The sequence below is a fragment of the Epinephelus fuscoguttatus genome, linkage group LG2, assembly GCF_011397635.1.
Source record: "Epinephelus fuscoguttatus linkage group LG2, E.fuscoguttatus.final_Chr_v1".
Taxonomy (NCBI): domain Eukaryota; kingdom Metazoa; phylum Chordata; class Actinopteri; order Perciformes; family Serranidae; genus Epinephelus; species Epinephelus fuscoguttatus.
In genome coordinates, this window is record NC_064753.1 from 25222393 (window position 1) to 25245308 (window position 22916).

The following is a 22916-nucleotide window of genomic DNA, read 5'->3' on the forward strand; positions in this document are numbered from 1 at the left end:
GACACCAGTTAAAACTCCAGGAGTTTGTAGGAAACCATCATCTGTAAGAAATATATTTGCCTCAGATGTAATCTAATGTTAATGACCTGCGATGATTTAACTGATGATTAAGTTTTTCTGTAGAGTAGAGCATGTCAGATAACGTCCCGCCAGAAGCTAATTGTGATTCTACTTCGACACAACCTCTGATTTTACCCGTCTTGTCTGTATTTTATTTTTACTTTTTTAACATTGTGATTTTTGCCTTTGTGTGGTGAATAAATAATACAAATACTATCAAAGCGTGAGAGCTTCTTTTCATCTTGTAGTTTGTTGCTTGGTGATGTTTAAATATTAGATGATCCAGTCTGGACAATAAGCTGTTTTTCTTTTTATTTAAACCATCGCTATCAAATGTTGGAAACCCTGTGTCTGCTCCTGTGTGCAGGTACATACTGACAGTCCCGTCATCCCCAACTCTCTTTGCTTGCATGTGTCCTCGGCTATAGTGTGATCGTTCCCAGCAGCACAGTGACGGCCTGTCCACCTATGTTGATTCTTCCGTCGTCTCTCACTTCCAGTTCCAGCTCCCCACCTCGCCTGGAGCACTGGTAAGCTACACAAACGCACACAGGAGATGATACGAGTGTCACTGTGTTTCAGTTCAGTAGTTATAGACTGTTTATAGCGGGACATGACACATTGTTTAATGGTTTTTTCTGTGGCTTGTTAAAGTGGACTGGTTTAAAGTGACAAGTTGCTGATGAACTCAAATGTTAATGTGGATTTGGCTAAACAAATTACCCAGCATTCTCTTCTTTCCTAGTTTATCAGACCAGTAGCTACCCAGCACGGTGTGAGCCGACCCTGCAGGGACACAAAATAAATAAAATCAGAACACTAACAGAATTTTACATTTAAAAGACACATACTGAACATTTACCTATTTTACTGTGTGATTGCGCCACATCTGGCATTTTACATGCTTTTGCATTTTTGCCAGTGAGCTACGTGTTGCCATGATATCACACTCTGTAACCTGAGAAAGACTGTGTCTGAATGTGTGGCCACTGGGGCTGCTGTAGTACGAGTAGAAGTAGTCGTATTAGTGTACCAGTGACGGGATCCTCAGGGATGCCATTCCACGGAGCAAAGTATCTTGAGTAGAAGTCGTATCCTGGCTGGCAGTCTGGGGATCCTGTTGGCAGATAGATAAGGACATTTTTATGATCCATACTAATAAACTTTATTTACATAACCTTTCAAAGCACAGTTACAAAGTGCTTTACAATAAAAAAAACACATTAAAAACATAAAGAATGAAATGAATTAAGAGCCAAAAACCAGGCAGATTGTAAGATTAACTAAAAATATAAAAAGACAAAACAAAAAAAACCATAAGTGAAATCACAGATCTCTCCAGGCAGATCATCCTTTATCAACAATAACATAAAATCTATTCTATGAGCAAAGGGTAGCCAGTGTAAGAAAGCCAGGGTCGGTTAAACGTGGTCATGTTTCCTAGCCCAAATAAAAATGATGGCAGCAGACTTTTGGATGAGCTGAGGGCAGGAGAGTTAAGGACTTAACAGTGTTCTGTTAACGTGTCAAAATATGTAATTATACATCACATCTCTCCGGTCTAACCGAAGGATCTAATTTTAAGCTCTCGTCACCTTTCATGGTGAGGATTAGTCCTTTGACTCTTCCACTCCTATCACTGCTCTGCAAAGCGACAGGATCAACTCTCAGACTGGTTAGTGCTGACCTGCAGAAACACACACATGCAAAACAAATGTAAAGCTACTCATAAGCATGGCAAAACACAAGTGAGGGACTTAGGAACTGCTGTCCACGTGTAAAGATGAATAACTATTATACTACAGGTGTGTATGAGTATGATTGTAACCTGTCACAGCTGTCAGCCAGTCGAACCATCAGTTTCTTGGTGGTGGAGCTCAGATAAACATCCTGGATTGGGAGGTTTCCAACTGCAGCCTGTATCCCGCAGCGACACAGTTAAACATTCACTCACAAACACACAGGAACATATTCACACTGGCATATGCTGCACATACAGATTCTGCTGTGAAACATGCTCTCACAGAGAGAGAGAGAGAGAGAGAGAGAGAGTAGGTGCCTTACTGACCTGGATGATGTCTCTGAAGTCATTGGGATCCTGTGAAAATGGGTTTTTAGAAAAAAAAACTCTTAAAATAATAGCATTTTGTTATATTTTAAAATACTTTGCAAAGTTTCTTTTGGAAAATCTAATCTTAATTTAACCTTAAAGCCCTTATGTATCCCTCACTTATTAACATAAATACACATTTTGAGACAAATAATTGAACCTATAACAGTAGATTTCAGCCAGGAGTGCCTTGTCCTTCTGACCACATACTGTACCTGCTGGGTGGGTGGGTTGAGAGGAAAGTCCATGAGGTATCCCTCCCCCTGCTGGGTGACAGCCAGATCTCCACTCCTGGTCTCAAACACCAGTTTGGGGTTGACATTCTCTGACAGACATAATATATTCAAAGATAACATTGTGCTCACAGGTGGATGATGAACAATGGTGAGGGGTAAGTAGTTACATTTAACAGAGTTATATGTTGTTATTGTAATCTGTTACAGTAACTATGAAATTATAAGATTGTTGGTGATTACAAAGAAGAAAAACTTAATAGTTAGATCAAAACATCCATTTTGTTATTTTGCATCTTTGCGCCGTGCAGGAATGTTTTCTAATATGTTTGGCATGTTTACGGACAAAGCAGGTCACCAAAGCTGTTGGGACAAATTTAAATGCAACACCACCAAGCAGGGGTGTCCAGACTGTTGAAACTTCTTTGAATGGGGGATTAGGTAAAGTGAAAATACCTGGGGACCAGCTGCTTCTCTCATATAAATGGATTATTAAAAAACACACACACACACACACACACACACACACACACACACACACAGACATAGAAATGAGACAAACGCAACTGTTTAGTCTTTAAGCTTTAAGAGAAAAAATATTCAACTTTCCACCACTCCTGAAAGCAACATCTCTTGCTGTTGACTTTAAGCTTCTTTGCTGTGGCCATGTCTGCTACCTAGCAGGAAATGTCTTCTGCTAGGTGACTGTTTAACGCTTGTTAATAATGTGCTATTATGAGGTGAACAGAAAAAAAATACAAGGTGATCTTGCTTCATTAACCAATATTGTGTGGCAGGCTACATACAGTATATTTTGAGAGACAATGATTGACCATGATTGGCGCTTGGGCTGGATTTATGACATGCCTGCCATCAAGGGTAGGATGGCTTACAAGATGCTGTCTCTACATCCAGACAGGCTCCATTCATTGTGGTTGGTTCTCTTGTTTGAATTTGCATCACTTCTTGTCTGCCATTCAAATCACTGCGCTTTGCTCTAACCAACAGGAGTCTCCCATTGCCTGGCTGAGACCGGCTGACCACACCAAGGCATACGGCCATGTCGTTGGAAAAAAAATGCCTTTAGAGCCACAAATTCAACCGTACTGTCCTTTTGAAATCAGAAATGGCTCTAACTCTACTGTACAGTGTAAAGCTGGCTGACAATACTTCAGATTACTTAAGAATTTCAACATGCCTCTCAATTAAACTTCATGAAATTCCGTGTTTCTGCCCCTGTGTTAAAAATTAAGCCAGTGCATGAACGGGATTATAACTGGCAATGAACCTTGATGCACTGTGTGTGTGTGTGTGTGTGTGTGTGTGTGTGTTTGCTTTGTAACTTACTCTTGCAGTTGAAAAGCACTGCAGCAGAGGCCAGAGTGGCATGACCACACAGGTTCACTTCATTAGTTGGTGTAAACCATCGAAGTTTAAAGCGTGATCCTGTTAATCACATGTCAGACAGGTGACTTGACACACACAGAACTTGAACATATAGTCTAAAACTGTTGAATATAACACATTGAATATTTCTTAAATGGATAGAAAGTGCAGTTGTGTTGTGTTGATGTGTACAATAAGTTACTGCTTAATGCAAGAAAAATGTGAAACCATGGAGACTGAATAATATTCACTTGAGGCTGTATTACTTATTCTGTCTGCAAGAGATTAGTCTTTTGGTATAATGGCACATCAATCCTGTTTATTCACGTCCATACAGTGACCTGTACAAATGCAGTGTATTTGCAGTAAAATTGCATGTAAACTGTAAAATAGCCAATACTTGAGGTGCAAGCACAGTAACAAGCACAGTAACTGTGATGTTAATTTCTTTATCAAATGAAGCCTGTGACCTGTTTAAGTTTTACAGTAATATATGGTGACTTTAGTTGAAAGATTCTTCTGAGTGTAAATAACACACATTCCTCTCTGTGTGGAGACTGAGTGACTGCACGCTGCATTTTTAACTGGCAGCTCACTGCATTGTCCTTCTCACTCCTAACAATGCAAGTCTTAGCTGTGTGGTTAACGTACCTGTCAAAATGCCGAGGACAGGTATTTTTTCTGAACACGTAAAGGAAAAATGGCCTCAGCAAACCGCACAGAGGTTCACAGCTATGTCTCTTTAACCTGCAGCCAGCATGTCTTTAAAGGAATACTTAACCCCCTGAATGACCTTTTGTGTATCAGTTACCCACCTGGTGTTTTGCTGAATTTGGAAGAAAACTTTGTGTTTCTGGCATACGAACTCTGGCACAACCCGTGAAGCTTAATCAAAGTCACATTTATCCAGTCGTGTGTTCAGTGCTTCACAAACAGACAGTCCTATTTGGAAACTGAAATAAAAGTGAAACTTAGCCATGCTCTCTGCAAAGCCAGATTCCTTTGACAAAAACAGTCATTTTCCCTCACTGAACACAGGAGCTGCTGGTCCAATGCTGCCTCAATCAGCTTTGTTTGCATTATTGTGTGACTTTGGTGTTTTTAATGGTTAGTTTGGATTCACCAAAGTCACGCAAATAATAAAACAAACCACCAATCGAGGCAGTGGTAGACCAGCTGCTTCCATGTTCAGCCTGGTAAAATTAATGTTTTTGTTACTGGAGTCTGGCTGTGAAGACACCATTGATAAGTTTGAATTTTAGTTCAGCTGTGTCAAATCTGTTTTGTTCTTTGTTTACTGGAGGCATCCGAGAAAAATGAATTCGGCATAATATGAGGTAGCTGACATACAAATAAAAATCACTTGGGGTTGAAGTGTTCCTTTATCAGTATCTGACATGCCATTCTAACCTTGTGTCTTACAGCCACTTAATTACTTGCAATCATTAACATGTTCATTATGACTTTATCAGAGCAGCCGCTGAAGTCAGAGGCACCAATTTGATGTTCGTCTGTTTGCTTCTCATCAGTGCACCTGGATTTTCCAAACCAATCTATGGTGAAGGCAGCAACGGTAAGTGGGGGTCGCCCACACTTAAAAACAAAGCCTGCTCTTTCCTCTGAAGGTAAAAGTGTTTGTGTTTTTCATCCCATGAGCTCTGTGCTTTCTATATTGTAGGCTACTCATAGCTACACAGTATGTAAAGGTGTGCCTATTTCGCATATTGCATACTGTATATTAGGTGGCTTATCCTGTAATGCCATTCTGTGAACAAATGTTGAAGCTCTAACCATAAAAAAATCACTGTTTTTTTTTTATCCAACACTAATAATTTAAGGTTCGGTCAGGGTCACAGCTTCTACTGGCCACTAGCAGGTACTTACATCTTCATTAACGTGTCCTTATTGTTTCCAATATCCACTTATTTGCTTGCAGCAGTTTTATTCCCAGTCAAAGAGCCTCAACAATACATGGGTTGCACATAGGCAAAGGATCATAATAATACTGGGGTTCATTCTTGTGGTGAAATGCAAACCTGTCCCACAGATGTGCATTTCTATTAAATCCATCTACAGATGTATAATTAACTCTGTATTATCTGACCTGTTGTAAAACTATCAGAGGGGTTGATCCTGGTGATGAAAGCTGTTTCTGACAGGTTCATCTCTACTGCTATCTTCTGATACAAGTCATCACTCAGTTCCTGTTAGAAACACACACACACAATGCATAAATATACACTTTCACTTGTGACGTAATTATTTCAAACAGAGGTGCATGCACATAGATTGATAGATTAAAAACATGCCAGGGTGCTATAACTATGCGCTGTTCATTTTACAATAAATTATATAACATGAGCAATAAAACTGGCAAACTTTACTCACTGAAAATTTCCCTTTAATCAATAAATGTAACAAGGAGCAAACCACCAAACACACACCAAAAGCAACAAGCTGAAGTGTCTTTAAGTCGTAATGCACGCCGCCATATGCTCCTCTGCATTATGACATAACTGCACAGTAATCCTTACTCACATGCATCAGTGGACAAATGGCCGCAGGGTTTCCCTTGAAAGGTAAATTAGTGAAGGCATCCAGAGTGAACACTTGAATTTCCATTATGTTCTAAATAGTGAATGACATAGGCTTAAAAAGGTCTCCAGTGAGGACATGGGCTTTGACACAATCAGTCCACTGCTGTCTATGGACTTTACACCCAATCTGTTTGGGTTTTATTTCAGGGCCATACTGCCAACGAAGTGCTGCGAAGCGCAGTGCACCGAAATTCTCGCGCGAGCCCGTTCACATCAGACGCGCATTTCTCCACGCCGGTCGACAAGCACTTCTGCTCCCAGCTGTTATCTCCGTCACATTTGAATCAGTCTAGACCAGGAACCCCCACACGAAAAACGGGGTTCGTTTTCAAGACATTCATGCAATGAACGTCTTGGTCCAAGGCTAGATTTGCAGCCAGTGCTTTCAGCGGCATGACTACTGTTAGACGCTTAACGTGTTGGAAACGAGTTTGTTGCTGTCATATGTGGAGGTACAGGACTTTAGATCTGTTTCCTCATATCAAATAAGTAAATAATAGTATAGAGCCCCCTCACTCTGACATCTCTCCAATCTGTGCATGTATAGGTCCTGTTTGTGCATGTGTGTGTCTTTCGGACCTGTGTGTAATTGACAAGCAAGAGTGAACACATTGAATTTCCCCTCAGGGGGATTAATAAAGGAAATAACTTAAACATAATATAACAAAAAAAAAAAAAAAAAAGTTAATGAAGTACTGGGGTTGCCAGACAATTCAAAGTCCTTTTTGATGAGTGTGAAATCTACATTTTCAGGGATCAAATTTTCTTGCAATTTCCAAACTGTATCCAAATCATGCTTTTGTAGATGATCATTAATTAACAGCATGTTTTTAATCTGCCTGTCTGAATGCAACAACCTCCTGAGGCAGCGAAATTCTCGCTGTATATATATATATATATATATATATATATATATATATATATATATATATATATATATATATATATTATACACATATTATACACAGGATGTCCCTATGGTATTTTACAATCTTAATTATTTGTTTGGATAAAACTTTAAGATATAACACGCGTTTACACTCCTCCTCCCATAACTCCTCCTCTTAAAAGAAGTTTATTTATTATTTTTTATTGTAACGTCATCTCTGTTTTTGCTATTAATAATAAGTCGTTATTAAAAAGATAAACTGTCCAAACGGTCATGATTTTTTTTTTTTTTTTTTTTAAACCCCGTACCCAAGTCTCGCGATAACATACCTGAGCGGGTTTGCTGGAAACGGTAGTGACACCTGAGGCTCGGGACAGGAGCAGGAGACCGGGGACGAGAGGCGACTGTGAGATAATTTCACTGTTTTCAGACATTTGTCACTGTCGTATGACATATATCTGTCCGGGGATATATTTTGATGTCCCTTGGCGGCGCACGGCCGTTGGGAATTAAACTAGTCTGCCCTGTACGTTTGACCGCTGTCAGTGTCCTACAGTTAGCCGTAGCCGTTAGCCTGCTAACTGCTAATGTGCTCAAGCTAACGTTAGCACGTCAGCCTGACAGCAGAGAGACGTTAGCATCTTGAGGGAACCCAGAGTCCAGGCTGACAAATATCCTCCTGTGGCGACCTGCAAAGAAGTAACTTAACTAAAGAATAGATAAAGTCTGTTCAGGATATGTTTGGAAATGTCTTAGGGAGTCGAAGTTTAACTGTGGTTACCGTAGCTAGCAGAGCTCCAGGTTTTACCAACACTTTGAGATACAGTTGGAAGGAGGAAGTAATAAACGTTAGCTTGTATGACTGCTGTGACAGCTGCAGGGACCCGCATTATAGAGCTAAATTATCGGATATTTCCTACTGAGGTTATGTTATTGCATACTGTTTATAATCTCGGGCACGCTGTTTTAGTCTCTGACATGTGTTTGGTTTCCTATAGACTGCGAAACTTGTTTATAACACCGTTGTAAGCTTCGTGTAGAAATTCTATGGTGCTGTTGATGTCTGTCAATTATTTGCATATTTCATAGTTGATTGCTCTGGTTATTATGTACCTTACTCATAAAACACAAGTCTTTTATAATCTCTCATCATTAAAGTTAGCTATTGCTAGACCATAAAGACATTTTTAAAGCAACTTGTTAAACGCATATTTATTAAAGTTACCTGCACAGATAATGCTCAAGTGGGCCCAGGACTCCACAGTGAAGTGTGCTAGGAGGTCAGGGGACACTGGAAGCACAGTGTTTTTAATCATGATTATGATGGGCGAATTGTATAAAAGTATTATTGACAGTAATTTGATGTGTGGCTGCTGTGTTGTTTTGTCTGTGGCAGTGAGGATGTCTTTGAATGAAGAGGGTTATGTGGTTCGAATCAGAGGACTACCATGGTCCTGCACGCAGGAGGAGGTTGCCAGTTTCTTCTCTGGTAAGAATACACACACATTATCTTTGCAGCTTGAGGCATGAAAGGTTTTAATAAGTTTATAAGTGCATTTTAGTGATTTCAGGGCTGCACTGCAACATCATTTTTTGGTTGTCTAGGTTTAAGTGGAATTTAGCTGGCCTCATAGACATTTGATTTGTTTCCAAGAGTCCTCTCTCCCTCCTACAGCCTCTCTTGTTATTAAGCACAGAAGCAACCTGTGGTTTCAACTTTTTCTAAGCTGTTACCTCATTTTTATGTTTCAAATTTCATTAGAGAGAATGCTGTAAGGATCTCAGGTGAATCAGAGAATGATAGTGATCGTTTCATTTTATTGGATCCATTCGTACCCTCTTTTGTGAGTTTTTCTTTTATGACAGGAAATGTTTCTGTGTAGGCATCCTTTTAAGGTAAACTCAATCAATCTTACTCCTTTACAGACTGTGACATCGTTGGGAAAGTAAACGGAGTGTGTTTCACCTACTCTAAAGAAGGCCGTCCCAGTGGAGAGGCATTTATTGAACTGAAAACGTCAGAGGATTTCAAGAATGCCCTCGCCAAGGACCGTAAATACATGGGACACCGATACATAGAGGGTAAGCAATATAAGCGATCACAGCAGACTAATGTGGCGGTGGTTGTTTACTTATGTCAACTTTCTCTCGGAACAGTTGCTGCATTATATGAAATTATTGATAGAAACAGTTAAAGGTCAACTTACTCTGTTGATGTTGTCTCATCAGTGTACTCTAGAGATATTGTTTCCTTTTTGCTATGTTTGTAAAAGTTTCTTGGCTCACCTGTGTTCAATTACCCATACAAATAGACATTTTCCAGCATGCGTTGTGTCTCTGTGTGTGCCTGTGATATGCTTTAAACCAAACTCCAATGAAAAAAAATCATTTTTTAAATTGTCCTTTCAGAGTTTGACGTGCGTGTATTTGTGCCCATCTGTGTGTCTGTCTTAGTGTTCAAGTCAAACCGTAGTGAGATGGACTGGGTGCTGAAACGTAGCGGTCCTGCTGACTATGACAGTTGCAGCGGCTGCATGCTGCGACTTAGAGGCCTTCCCTTTGGCTGCAGCAAGGAGGAGATTGTTCAGTTCTTCTCAGGTACACACACATTTAATCTTTTGTAACCTTATGGAGTTGTACTGATACTGCACCATTTATGTTAATCTGATGGATAGTTTTTCTGATACATTGTAGTTTTGTAGGGTTTTTTTGGACTGTCAACACCAGAGTGTAGGGTGCCAACTGAACTACTGCTAGCATTTAAATATGCAAAAAAGTTTCTTAGCCTGAGGTGCAAAACAATCAAATGATACAAAACCACTAAAAGAAATGTCAGATGCACATAGGCTTTGCATACATTTTACTCCTCACTCAGTCACTATCTAGGTATAGTGCTGTTTCACGTCAAATGAATCCATAGGCATTATTAAATAAGGCCAAGAAATAGCTCTAATGAAATAAGTCTAAGAAACACTTCTAATAGTTCTGTTCACTGTTCCAAGTCTAATGGCCCAGGTACTGAAAGTTATACTATGCAGGATTTTTCTAAAAACATTGTAGAGTCATACAAAAGTAATCCCCTCAATCATCACAGATGACCCACTAGACTTATGCCGCAGTGTATTTCTCTGCAGAGACTCTGCCCATTTTTTTCCGTGTTGGGGACGTTTATGGGTGTGTTGGGCTTTAAACAAAGGTAGCGACCAACTGCCAGACTGTAAGCAGCAGGCATACAAGAGACAAAGCACCAAACAATGCAAATATAGCCAGGTGAAACCAGAGTGAATCTGCGGTTGGCTTTTACTTTCACTTTTGCTGGCGAGTGTGTTTAAAAACAGTAACCAGCAATCCTGCTTAGTATACCTTAAAAGCCACAATATGTAGAATTTCAATTTGAGAGTAGCATTTAGTTTAACATTATTCTAATGCCAAGTTTGCACAACAGTAGAACATCGTTCAACCTTACATTTACAGGCTCTGTCATAAAAAGTACCACGATATCAGGAAATAGGACTTTGACTGATTCATGAAAAAGTCAAATTACTGCCAACTGCACTTCAGACTGATTTCCACTTTGCAGATCGACCCCACAAACACACCCCTCGACATAAGCTTGCACTTACCTTCAAAGTTCATCAACAGATATGCCGTCTAACAAACGTTTAACATTATGTTTTTACATTTTGGATTTCTCTCATATTACAAAGTGGTATTAATTTGACTTTGAGCCAGCATGTCTTTGTGTCATGGCCCAAAGGCCTAATGTATGTTTGTTCTCGTAGTATAGTCATACTGTGTTTACCAGTTAGTCCTTGTTATGAATTGTGAGTATGCCCCTTCTATGTTAGTGTTATGTTCACACTTTGTTTAGCATGTGTGTGCAATATGACCATAACATCATGCCTCCTAAAGGGATGAATTAAAAATAAAAGATAGGATGGGCTGGGCTGGTTTGGCTGAGGGGAGACAGTCCCATGACACTGATCTGGGGTCAGTACTGTGATTACGCTCACTGGCAGACTTTATCTAAGATAATCAACACTCAAGAATTATTACAGGCCAGTGTCACTCAACGCTAATTAGTAATAATAATTTTGCCAGTCACCTAAATTCAGTTGTGAAGAGATTTTTTTTTGTCTGCATTCACTTTAATTTTATAACATATTCAACCCTCTGAGATGCCCTTTTTTAATACAATCTAATCAAATACTTCAGCTGGTGTTTATCACAGTTATGACATTTATATTAATCCTGAAAGCTCCAGTGATGCAGTGGGTATTGTTCTATCTATTCTACACATCTATCAGTCTACCTACCGACCTATGTATTTATGTGTGCTTGGGTTAAAGGGTTGAGAATCGTGCCAAATGGGATTACTCTGCCAGTGGACTACCAGGGGAGGAGCACAGGGGAAGCCTTCGTGCAGTTTGCCTCAAAGGAGATAGCAGAAAAGGCTCTGGGGAAACACAAGGAAAGAATAGGGCACAGGTGGGACAGACGGGAAAGGGACGGGCTGGACTGGGTTGGGCTTCTATTGCAGTATTTCATGGGTGGTCATATTAGAGTAATTATGGTATTAATGGGATGGGCTCTGTTATGGTTGAATGATAAGCATGGGATGGTGTGCTAGAATAATTATGGTAAAGTGGGTAAATTAATTGGGTGGGTCATGTGATATTTATTAAAATGATAATGGCATGGGTTTAATGGGGTTATGTATTGTAACAATGGTGACATGTTGAATAATGGGATGAAAGGTTATGTATCTGATCTGTACATTGAAGGTGGTGTGAGTATTTTATGCCATACACAGTTTTGCTGTTAGTCGTTAAATACCTGGAAGCTCTGTTTAACTGTGTTAGAGCAACATTTGGGTATATTAGATCATTTTTATTGGCACTTCCTTACATCCTTTTATACAGTTATTTTACAGATAATTTACTGTGCAAGAGGGGATTAAGTGTAGATGTATAGCAGAGGTCAGTCAAGGCAGCCTCTCCCATTAAATCATCGAACATCTCTGCAGTTCTTAATATTAAAATGATCAGTGCATCACCTAAAAGCCCTGTAAAGATTCTCCCTATTGTAAATACTAAGGTGAGATTGGTGTAGAAATCCTTAACTACAGCCCTAAGCCCAGTTAATGATGAGAATTTGTTGAGGTTGTTCAGTCATTCAGACACCCTGCTCCAGGTTAAAACTACTTAGACCACTATTTAGAATATTTGTCTTATGTTTGTTTATCTTATCTCTCTGTTAATTATATCTATGTATGTAACCTGAGGTAAGCCATTTCTACTCCTTAACCCTCTCCTCTGCCCCCCTCCACCTCATGGGCCTTTCATTTTGCAGGTACATAGAGATTTTTAAGAGTAGTCGCAATGAGATCCGAGCCTACTATGAGCTTCCCCGGCGGGGAATGGGTGGTCAGAGACCAGGGCCCTACGATAGACCCATGATGGGGGGTGCCAGAGGAGGGTTTTTTGGGCCCGGGCCTGGCCGCGGAGGGGCTCTGATGGACACCATGAGGAGCGGAGGGGGCTATGGAGGAGGTAAGATGAGTTCTGTGTTTCTGCAACACATGAGTATTTGTGGCTGCAAAAGTGTACTTGGTCAGTGCTGTAGACAGTAGAACAAAACGATGATGATTAATTATGCAGAAGCCTGTTTTTTCAGTTTTCTATGGTACTCTGAGCAGTAAGGCAATACTCACTAATGCAAATACATCCAAAAACTTGGATTGGGTTGCAAACTCTGTTTTCTGCCGGAGGGTTCAGGTTTCTTTGCTGGTGTTGCGTTGAAGTCTGTTCCCCCGTCAATATGTGTTTCCTGTATCAGACAGCAGTTGGCTTTCGTGTTTCAGAGATACCTAATCTAGCTCACCAGGCATTTGTTTAAATCTCCGGTTTTAGGGAAATGGACAGACATCGCCCCTCTCAGAAGAGGATTGTGAAAACACCTCTCTGTTGACAAACTTTTCACAGTTACAAGTCAGAGGATTCAAGGTCAGACATTTAAGGGGACATAAAAATAAGAAAAACATTTTTTTGAGTGGAGGGGAACTTAAAACATGGTAAGGATGTTTGTATGTTCTAGCTTGTAAATGTCTACTTTATTGTTCAAGTGTCATATTAGTCAATTCTCACAAAACAATTGGAACAGAAGAATAGAGTACAGCTTAAACTTCCCAACCCTGCATAACCAACTGCATTGTCACTTGGCAAAACTCAGTATGTACGCAGTGAAGCTGGCACCCAACCACACACTACATAGCAAAGTCTGTAACAGGTATAAAACTTTGCCCCGCCTATACAATGCTTAGTGTCTGTGCCAACTGTATTTTGGGCATCAGTGCCTTTATTTCCTTTATCTGAGCCAGCAGGAAGTTGGACAGTTATTCAGTTCTGTTATCTTTGTTGAAAAGCAGTCTGTGATATGAAAGAATGAGCCCTGCTTTAATTGTGTCATGTTTGTCTGTGTCTAGGTTACAGTGGCTTTGACAGCTACAATGGCTTCAACAACTACTGTTTTGGCAATGGCATGTTTGATGAGCGAGTGAGAGGAGAGAGGGGAGGAAGAGGTAAAGTCCAACATTTATTTACCCTCCAAAGTCTGGCATTTAGAAATGCTGAATAAATATTTGAAACCCTCTAATATATACTTTAAGCTAGGCATCCCTGCTGAAAGGCTAAAATGTCTTCCAGTAATTGATTAGTTTACATTTCTGGTGTTCATTTAAAAAAAAAAAAAAAGTCTTTCACATGAATTACCGTTCAGCACAAATCTAGAATTTTCTACACCTTAACATTTTTAAATTTTAACATTGTTCGTATGAATAAACAGAGTTAGGATTGGGTTTTGTACAGTAGCAGATTCTGACCTCATTAGAAGTTATATAAAGATTTCATGCATTAAACAAGAAACATTAATAACTTAAAAAGCATATTTACTTTTCTTTCCATTAAGTAAATGCCAAGTTGGTATGTATCGGATTACTTCTCTCTTCTACATTACTAAATGCTACCTTGGTAATCTGTGGATTTATTTGTGTGTTTTGGCTCAGGGATGGGAGGACATGGTTACGGTGGTCAAAGTGACGTTTGTTCAGGCTTCCACAGCGGCCATTTTGTCCATATGAGGGGTTTACCTTTCCGTGCCACAGAGGGAGACGTCGCTAAAGTAAGAACACACACGCACACTGAGACTAGGGGTTTCTTTTATAAAACAGTGCATAGGATCCGTTCTTAAAGTAAATGTTCTGATATGTAAAACCTTGCATACGCCTGTCAGCCTTATACCCGGCCCTCTGCACAGCCACATTCAACCTGAAATGGTCAATGCAAAGCACCTCATGAATGTTGATGCGTAGAAATGAGCCTGCTGATCAGTGAATCTTTAGAGTGAATCTTAACAACACCCGAGAGGAAGAGCAAGAAAAAAATGATTTTTCTGACACAGAAATCGAGGTGCTTGTAGATGAGGTGGAGGTTAGAAAGCACGTATTTTTTGGTGACCACAACAGTGGTGTCATAAACAGAGGATAATACAGCAAGTTACAACATGTTGCTGCTGCAGTTATTTCATTGAATTTAAACAACACTGAATCTGAAATAACAAAATAAAAAAAGTGTTCAGATCTAAAGGCGGAGGCAAAAAAAAAGGCCACGTACAGTCAGTTGTAGTTTATACAATCCATATGTGTAAGATGTGCTGGGTGAGGTGACTGGAGAAGCCAGAGTATGTGTTTACAGAGAAAATATGTAATTATAAATTATCTGGGTCCTCACACTTAATACAATAGACAGTAAGATAGTGAAACAGGTGTTAAATTGTCTTCTGTGCTATTATAGAAAGGTCCTAAAATTGAACCTTATGATGTCAGTCTCATTTGGCTGTTTCCTATTTACATTGTCTTAATATTGTATGATAGGTTTGGTTAAAGAAGCTCAATAAGCTACTATATTTGAATAAACACTGAATGTTGACAGACTAACAAAAAAAACTTTGTGACTTCATGTATTTAAATGTATGTGTGTTTCTTTGTTGGTGTAGTTCTTCTCTCCTTTGAATCCACTGAGGGTCCACATTGATGTGGCTCCAAACGGCAAGTCGACTGGAGAGGCAGATGTGGAGTTTCGCTCCCATGAAGACGCTGTGGCAGCCATGTCCAAAGACAAGAACCACATGCGTATGTTCTCTCTTTTTCCTCTTTCCTCAGCTTGTCTGACCTCTTGTGGTAACGCTTGGGCAGTTTCTATTTTTTCATACCTTAATACTGTCCTGACATTTTATAGGGTGTACAGGATATGACAGTATCAGTGTGTGGTGCTACCTCTCCCCTCCAAACTGGCAAGTTTGCTGTGAAGTGCAAACTCTCTTAGTTTTATCAGTCTTATAAATAAACAGTACAAACTCATGAAGTGACCAGAAAAGTGCAATCATACACCTTTTTCCTTATTAGACAGAGAAATACAACCATGCACCTGAATTCCAGTTTCTCTCTTTCACCAAATTAAGACTAACTTAATGGTCTCGTTAACCTGTTGTAAAACACACTATCTTTATGTGACTGTTTGCCCTGTCCTTGAAGACCACCTGATTTTTTTTACAACTAATTACACAGTTCCTTAAGTTCAGCACAGCTACCTATTTTTTTTCCTCACACTTAATTTAAACTTGACAGAAACAAAATAAAATTAACCAAAACTGCCGTTGTTAGTCTTTTTTAGTCGTCTAGTTAGTTAGTCAGTTCCAACAATCACCAGCTCTGGATTGGTTGCAATAAATCCTTAATTTACTTAGTTAGATGTGAAAATACGCTGTTTTTCCCTGCCTTCTCTCAGTCTTGTAACATTATCTCTCCCACTTGCGGTTGTTTGTCAGCGCAGCCGCCTGTTCGGTAGTAGAGACTGACCCTTGGTGGCGTGTGCTGGAACTACATTTAATACATCTGCAATACTGCCTCTCCATTTGAGGTTAATAGAAGATGAGCTTCTGTATTTCTGTTATTTCCAGATACCCCGCTATACGAGAATACTATCATACTCTCCAAGCCTACTTGTGACATCACTTTTCAAGCTACATTACACAACATTTATGACACAAACTACCTGCTGACGAACAGCAGAGAAGTGGATCAGTTTCTATAGAAACAGAAGATTAGAACAAATTCACAGGCCCATCACTCAAACAGCCAGGGTTTTAAAAAGTTAGCTCTTAATTCATTTTAAAGAGCATAAAAAAATATCCTGGTATTTTTCATGACACTATTTTGAGATATTCCAGATTGTTATAGGGCTGTGCTGAATATCTTTTTTCTTAAGCTTCTGTTGAGGATTTTGAATTAAGCTTTTAATTTCTGTCATCATATTTTATGACATCACCTTTTTCATCATCTTTAAATCAATAATAACTGAAGTAATTTACTATAATGATGTAAGAGTCTAAACATTTTTTTTGTTTATTATGGTTGTATAAATGTAATTTATTGTGCTGTTAGATTGCTGCTAGACTGCCATGGTAATACAGGTGCGTGCATCCCTCGGTGTGCTGCAAGCCAGGGAGCTAACAGTTCTTTTTGACCGCAGTGAAAAACTTGTTCATGAAAGCCCACAAATGGACTGATGAAGAAAATTAGATAAAAATATCTTGTGAATTTTAGAAATGATTACATCTATCCTTTTTTAATGAATTTTACCTTTTGGACTTCACAACTCTCTGGAGTTACTGGAAATGATTGGATCAAACAAGTCGGAAACAATCCTCTGCAGCCACCACCGGGAACTAATTCTACAAAAAGTTTTATACTAATAATATTACATAGCCTAATATTTATGTGCAACTTTGCAGAAATACTGGGTTATAACATAATTAATTGACATGTAAAAAAAAAAAAAAAAAAAGAATGTTGATACAGAATTCAAATGTCAATGTAAATGAAGCTTCGAACTGCTTGGTGCAGCCCTAGATTGTTCTTAAACTGGGAAATCAAGCATTTCAGTTCACATCAAACAGCAGAAGAAACACAAGTTCTTCAATATGAATGATGGATTGATGTTTTTTCCACAGAGCATCGCTACATTGAGCTGTTTCTGAACTCAACAGCCAGTGGAGCCGCTGAGATTAGTGAGTTTTTATTAACTATTTAGATAAAGTATTAATAAAAGTAGTAATAAAAGTATAAAGTACCTTTATAGTTTCACTCACATGGTCATCACGGTCAAATGAAGTTACGTCATCATTTTTACACTGACCTTTCTTTTCACAACCCTCTTAGGTCGTGGCGGCAGTGGTTACTACGGTAACTCTGGAGGGGGCGGAGGCTCACGGAGCAGTGGGCTGCGAGGTTCATACTGATGATGTCATCGCACTTTTCCAATCCATCCTGACTGTTTGTCTCGAGTCTCTTCAGGCCACATTCACTCGATTACTTTTTCTAAGCAGGAGAGCTGATCTGAGGTCAGTCGTTTTTATCGTGGAGTTGTACTAAAACTTCACCTCTGATACTAAAATAGACCAAATACGACCTGAACAAGCACTATTATTATCATTATTATTATTATTGTTACACCATTCCTAAAAGCATTTGAAGAACAAAACAGCTCGTCAACATGAAGATGTCGGAGCTGTTGTAGGTGCTGAACATGGTTAAAGGGTCATAGGAGACTTCTTGTTTGTCATATTTTAAAAAGGGTTGGTTATTGTAATACAGGTTTTTACGACTCACATGAAAGTAAGTTTTCTCAATTGATCTGATTAAGAGAAATCAAGCACCTTTTTTTCAGAGTTTGAATGGTATTGAGAGGGCAGTAACTGAATGTGTTGCGGTTTTTCGTGACTTTATTGGAATGCACTTTCATCGTCTCATCTCACTGTTGGCAGGAGACGTTCATTAGTGCAGAGGAGACATAATAACAGCTGTTGGATCTGATACAGGAAGGAATCATTTTGTGCCACTGCTCTGTTGAGGCCGAGCATGGTCACTGTAGCAGTAAGAAGCAACGTCAAAACGTTACAAGATAAGAATCTTTAAAAAATTAAAAATCTTAGTTAATTCTGGTTTAAATTTGTTGTCAGCAGAACATTTAAGCATCCTGTAATTTACTGATTCAAACAGATCAGCTTTTCTGCTTTGAAGGTTTGATAAATGTGAGCCAGTGTGTTTTTTTATGAATGTTTTCACAGTTCATTACAGAATTTAAAAGTAAGTTGAATATTATATTCCACTCTCAAAGAGTGGAAGTAAAATAAAGTCTCTATATTTGAGCTGTAAGATAGCTTATGCAGCTGTTGTACATTTTGCCTAATAAATTTTATATTTAATTCTCTTTCTGTCTCCCTGACATCACTCTACAAGAAGTATTTGTGTTACGGTTGTGAATAATTCTCTGTTTATGAGGTGTGTAATCAAGAAACAATCAGAGTTAGCTGATTTAAGCGGGAACAGTGCAACAAGAGTAAATGTTCACACAGAAATTTCAATGTCAAAACATGAAGAATGTTGTTTGTAATGTGGTTTAATCAGAAACTGCTACACAGTCAAGGCAACATACTGTTGGCAATAGAGTTAATATTAAACTGGCAGGATTTAGTAAGCTAAAGGGCCACAGTGATTATCAACATTATGTACATACAACATGTCCCATTGAAAGCTGGGACATGTTTAAGAGCAACACTGTACAAAAAGGTTTCAGGCCTGGGTGCATTTCAGAAACATGTACCTATAGTAATGATGATATGATAAACTGGTTGAGTTTTAAATACTTTAAACAATAAAAAAACCCTCGGTGAAATAAACCCAGGCCTGTTTCATCTCTTCATGGGAATGAATACTTCCAGTTCTTGAAAGGTCACAGGTTGTAAACATCGTATTGAAGTACAAAACCAGAATGTGCTGTGGAACTTGTATAACCCGTCACTGAAGAGTGTACAGTCATCAGCATTAGTTTGAAAACACAAACATTAAAAAAAAAAAAAGGAACAAAAATAGTCTAGAGTTTCAAACTTTCCCTCTCAGGAATGGAGCAGCAGTAAAATGTGGTTCTTCTATATCGTTTCCATCTGCACTGAATTACATCTAACTTCAAGTGAAGAGGAAACAAACAAATTCCCAAACTTCTGAAAGTAAAAATGACTGTGCATAACACAAAATCAAATATAAATACTCTCAGATTCATCTTTCTTACAGGTAATATTGGATTGGCAAGTGTTCAGATATATTTTGTGGCTGTGGCGTCAGACGTGTGCAACACTCAACTCTGTTCTTAACTTCTAACTAGTCAGTTAAGTGGTCATGGTGTGAGCTGGCCAACAACTACAGAGCCAGTTAAGACTGATTTCAAAGTGTCACCAGAGAGGACAGCATCTGGTGCTCTTCTTGGTCCTTAAAGGGATAGTTAAGATTGATACTTCACCACAGTCAGTGTATTACCTACAGTAGATGGCGGTCGGCACGCCCCAGTTTGGAGAAACAGGCAGGAGTACCGCCACAGAAGCTAAGCAATGTACTGCTGTGGAGGCAGGCAGCAGGGAAACATATTTTAGACACCTAAAAACCATCAATATCTGTTTAACTGTGCACTATATTTAGAGTATTTTCACCGCTTTACCCTGCCGACAGATGCCCTTTCCGACAGGGCACTAAAGCTATCATCTCTGGTCTCTTTAAAGCCACCAGACTCCATCATGAAAATCAGTAATTCTACCTCACAGGACGCAGGAGTTGCAGGTCTACCACTACCTCCATCTGCTAGTTAGTGTTATTGTGTGACTTTGGTGTATCTAAACTAGCCTACTGAGGCAGTGGTAGACCAGCACCTCCCATGTTCTGCGAGGTAAAATATCTGCTGTTAAAGGAGTCTGGTGGCTTTGAAGAGAGCATACATACAATGGCTTTAAGTTCCTGTTGGAAAAGGGCTGTCTGATAGCAAGGTAAGGGGTCGTACACATGCCACATTGTTTGCGTGCTCAAATTAATTGTTGTCAATGAGGATGCATGGCAGGCGCACACAACACCAAAGCGACGCACACGTGTTCCCAAAGGCCTATTTTTCAGGGAGCAACTACTGTGCCCTGAGATAAAGAGGTCAGCTTTTGAAGTGCAGCAGCACACATTGCATGTCATGTGACAACAAACAACCAATCACAGCTGACAGATATCTTTCCCTTCTTCCGTAAATATCAGTTTGTGGTAAATATGGAAAATTTGATCATTTTGGTGCAGGGCTGCCAGAACTTTTCATATGCCCACAAACAATAGGCCTACACACAAAAAGTGCCTGGAAGAAGATCAGCTCTACACTTAGGATTTCAGGTAAATAGGCTACAATACAGTCCTTATTAAGGTTACTTAGCAACCTCAGACACAACCTGCTGCTGTGCTCTTGAAAGCTGGCACAAAAAAAAGACACAAAAGAAGCACCTAACCTCACATTTTCCAGGTGGTTAAAGACATGAAAACAATGTCAATATAACATACACATACATATATTTTAGGTGTCTAAAATATTTTTTCCTGCTGCTGTCGTCCACTGCGGTACACTGCTTATTCTTCCATAGCAGTACTCCTTTCTACTTCTCCAAATTGTGGGCACGCTGACTGCCATCTACTGCAGGTAACACACTGACTATGGATGAGTGCCTCATACAACCTCCCTCAAAAAACCCAAATGATCCCTTTAAAGCAGCTTCCACTGCATTAGTGTCTCCAACAAACAGTGTAATGTGCCTTTAATCTAGATTTCCTTGGCTACTAGTGACGCCTAGTGTTGCGACTTGGAAACATTTTACTTTAGACTCTCCCTCCAAAAATCCTGTCTGTAGAAATCCAGGGCTCATTCTGGCAACATGAGAAGCACAAGTGCACAATACTCCTTGCATTCACACAGGCACAAACGGCACCAACATAATTTAAAAAAAAAAAAAGAAAAGAAAAAAGATTTTCAGTTCCTTTGACAGTCACAGCTGCATGGGGAACTAGTCTGCTCATAGTGTGAGCATAGCAAAATTGGCGTGGAGCTGTGAACGTTTGTGGAATTAGTTTGTCTCATGGTCACAAAGTATGTTCCCATGTTGCTCCTGTGCATTAAAACAGGGACAAAAAAAACAAAACAGTTGTGATCTTCTTGCAGTTATCGAATTAACTTAACTATCACGTGAAGTTAGATTTAGCCCCTCTGTCAAGTTGACTTGAACCTTTGTGCCTGTGTAAATGTTGCCTTTATGTCTGTTAGTTTCACTTCAGCCCTACAGTGGGTGCTCTGCAGTCTCAGTAACAAGGTTGTGATACTGTATTTATAAATTATATAATCTCATATGTTTGGCTATACACTCACTGTATACAGTTTGAGGCTTAATACATAAATTATAATGATGCAGTACAAAATAAGACTGATAGTTTGATTGAGAGTCTGCATTTAGCTGCAGCAGTGCTCATCACAGTCAGTGCAGTTTCACTTTCAGTTCACCGTGAAGTCGTTCCTCCTTTCATAGCAGAGCTCCGTCCTCACGCAGCTCTGTTTCACATGACTCCCTCGGCCAAGGTCATTCATATCTAAATTTAATCTGAATGGTTTCTTTTGTACAACTGATGTATATTTAAAATAATCTGTCTGCCAACAGTCATGACTGTCTACAAATATTCTCACTCCTTCAGTTTCAAAGTAATACATGTTGGCCCGTGTTACAGTGGGCTGATTGCCTCCTTCTCTGTGTACAGTCAGTAATACTGCAGAGCATCTGCAAACAAAGTAGTGACGTCAAACAGAGACGTGTCAGAGTGACGCAGATGCCCCTTATTTTGCCTATAAACCTGTAAATAAAATAATGTACTAAATGTTCATGCACACGGCCCATGTCTAGCAGCAAACTGTGTTGACAGAAGTTGGGAGATGGATCTTACAGAGGGCCGGAGGGCTGAGATTTACCATCTCAGATTGTTTGAAGCTGACGTAGCGACAGTGTGGGGCTCCTTCACGTTGGATTGGAGGAGCATCGCTGGAGGAGCAGGGCATGGCAGGTGTCACAGACTCGGACTGGTTTTGGTGAGGCGGGCAGAGGGAGCTCATTGTCAGAGCAGCTGTTACAGAAAATCTCGCCACAGTTCCTACAGTGGTGCTGAAGAGAGAGACAGGAAGTTAGAACCCCAGTAACTGACTGATCGTCTGTCCACTGAGAAATCAGTCTGATTAATATTCCAATATTATTCCAAAAATGACAATATTCTGAATTTGATACAAGTCATCTAAACAGCGTATTAAGTTTGGATATTCCTAATAAGGCCTTTTCCAATTAAGAAGTGGGATATGGTGGTATTGTTCAGACATATACAGGGTGCATTTGGGATATATATCTCAATCAGAGTCTTTACTGCAGTTCGCGACACACAGCCGCTTGCCCGTTGTCATGGATACGTTGTACACAAACCAACTAGCAGACAGTTAGCAAGGCTGGATCGAGATGCATGCCCAAAACAAAAGCCCACATTTCTGGTCCTGAGTAGAAACGCCTACTTCTAAACATTATGCACGACTTGGATATTAACAGGTTTTTGGATACAAACAAATATCCAGGTAGGTGCCTGAAGGAGTGAAAAAGGAAAGCTGTGCTCGCATCATCGAGCTCCAGCCGTTCCACTTTTCCAT

At 39.6% G+C, this 22916-nt stretch overlaps 3 protein-coding genes across 9 annotated transcripts in view; 1 reads left to right on the top strand and 2 right to left on the bottom strand.

The window, feature by feature from the left end:
* Positions 1–287: 287 nt before the first annotated feature.
* Positions 288–6882, bottom strand: LOC125882103 (phenazine biosynthesis-like domain-containing protein 1). Its single transcript, XM_049565778.1, has 10 exons — positions 6328–6882; positions 5894–5993; positions 3751–3849; positions 2386–2495; positions 2129–2158; positions 1889–1977; positions 1656–1747; positions 1094–1177; positions 784–846; positions 288–595 (listed from the first exon to the last, which is right to left on the bottom strand). Exons 1-10 carry the CDS (start codon positions 6409–6411, stop codon positions 483–485), a joined length of 864 nt encoding a protein of 287 aa, XP_049421735.1. The 5' UTR covers positions 6412–6882; the 3' UTR covers positions 288–482.
* A 694-nt stretch (positions 6883–7576) lies between these two features.
* On the top strand, positions 7577–18602 carry hnrnph3 (heterogeneous nuclear ribonucleoprotein H3 (2H9)). 2 transcript variants are annotated; one of them, XM_049565642.1, is made up of 11 exons: positions 7577–7681; positions 8672–8764; positions 9202–9357; positions 9730–9873; positions 11625–11763; positions 12628–12827; positions 13760–13855; positions 14339–14454; positions 15328–15463; positions 17344–17400; positions 17552–18602. In XM_049565642.1, exons 2-11 carry the CDS (start codon positions 8677–8679, stop codon positions 17629–17631), a joined length of 1212 nt encoding a protein of 403 aa, XP_049421599.1. In that variant the 5' UTR covers positions 7577–7681; positions 8672–8676; the 3' UTR covers positions 17632–18602. The 2 variants fall into 2 exon arrangements, with proteins under 2 accessions (XP_049421599.1, XP_049421592.1); XM_049565635.1 differs by lacking the exon at positions 7577–7681 and adding an exon at positions 7741–7974.
* Positions 18217–22916, bottom strand: part of rufy2 (RUN and FYVE domain containing 2) — a 32450-nt gene continuing 27750 nt past the window's right edge. For all 6 annotated transcript variants that reach the window (XM_049565381.1, XM_049565388.1, XM_049565397.1 and 3 more), the window contains one exon: positions 18217–22389. In XM_049565381.1, the coding sequence (XP_049421338.1) occupies positions 22246–22389 (144 nt within the window). In that variant the 3' untranslated portion in view covers positions 18217–22245. The remainder of the gene's footprint in view (positions 22390–22916) is intronic.

What these genes read in the sequence shown, in the direction of transcription:
- LOC125882103 (XM_049565778.1), bottom strand. Translation starts at nt 6,411, where the DNA reads ATGGAAATTCAAGTGTTCACTCTGGATGCCTTCACTAATTTACCTTTC. An exon ending in CTGGCTGACAGCTGTGACAG is followed by an intron (nt 1,748 to 1,888) that starts GTTACAATCATA and finishes GTGTTTCTGCAG; the next exon opens with GTCAGCACTAACCAGTCTGA. An exon ending in ACTAATCCTCACCATGAAAG is followed by an intron (nt 1,178 to 1,655) that starts GTGACGAGAGCT and finishes ATCTGCCAACAG; the next exon opens with GATCCCCAGACTGCCAGCCA.
- hnrnph3 (XM_049565635.1), top strand. An exon ending in AGGAGAGAGGGGAGGAAGAG is followed by an intron (nt 13,856 to 14,338) that starts GTAAAGTCCAAC and finishes GTTTTGGCTCAG; the next exon opens with GGATGGGAGGACATGGTTAC. An exon ending in CAGTGGAGCCGCTGAGATTA is followed by an intron (nt 17,401 to 17,551) that starts GTGAGTTTTTAT and finishes CAACCCTCTTAG; the next exon opens with GTCGTGGCGGCAGTGGTTAC.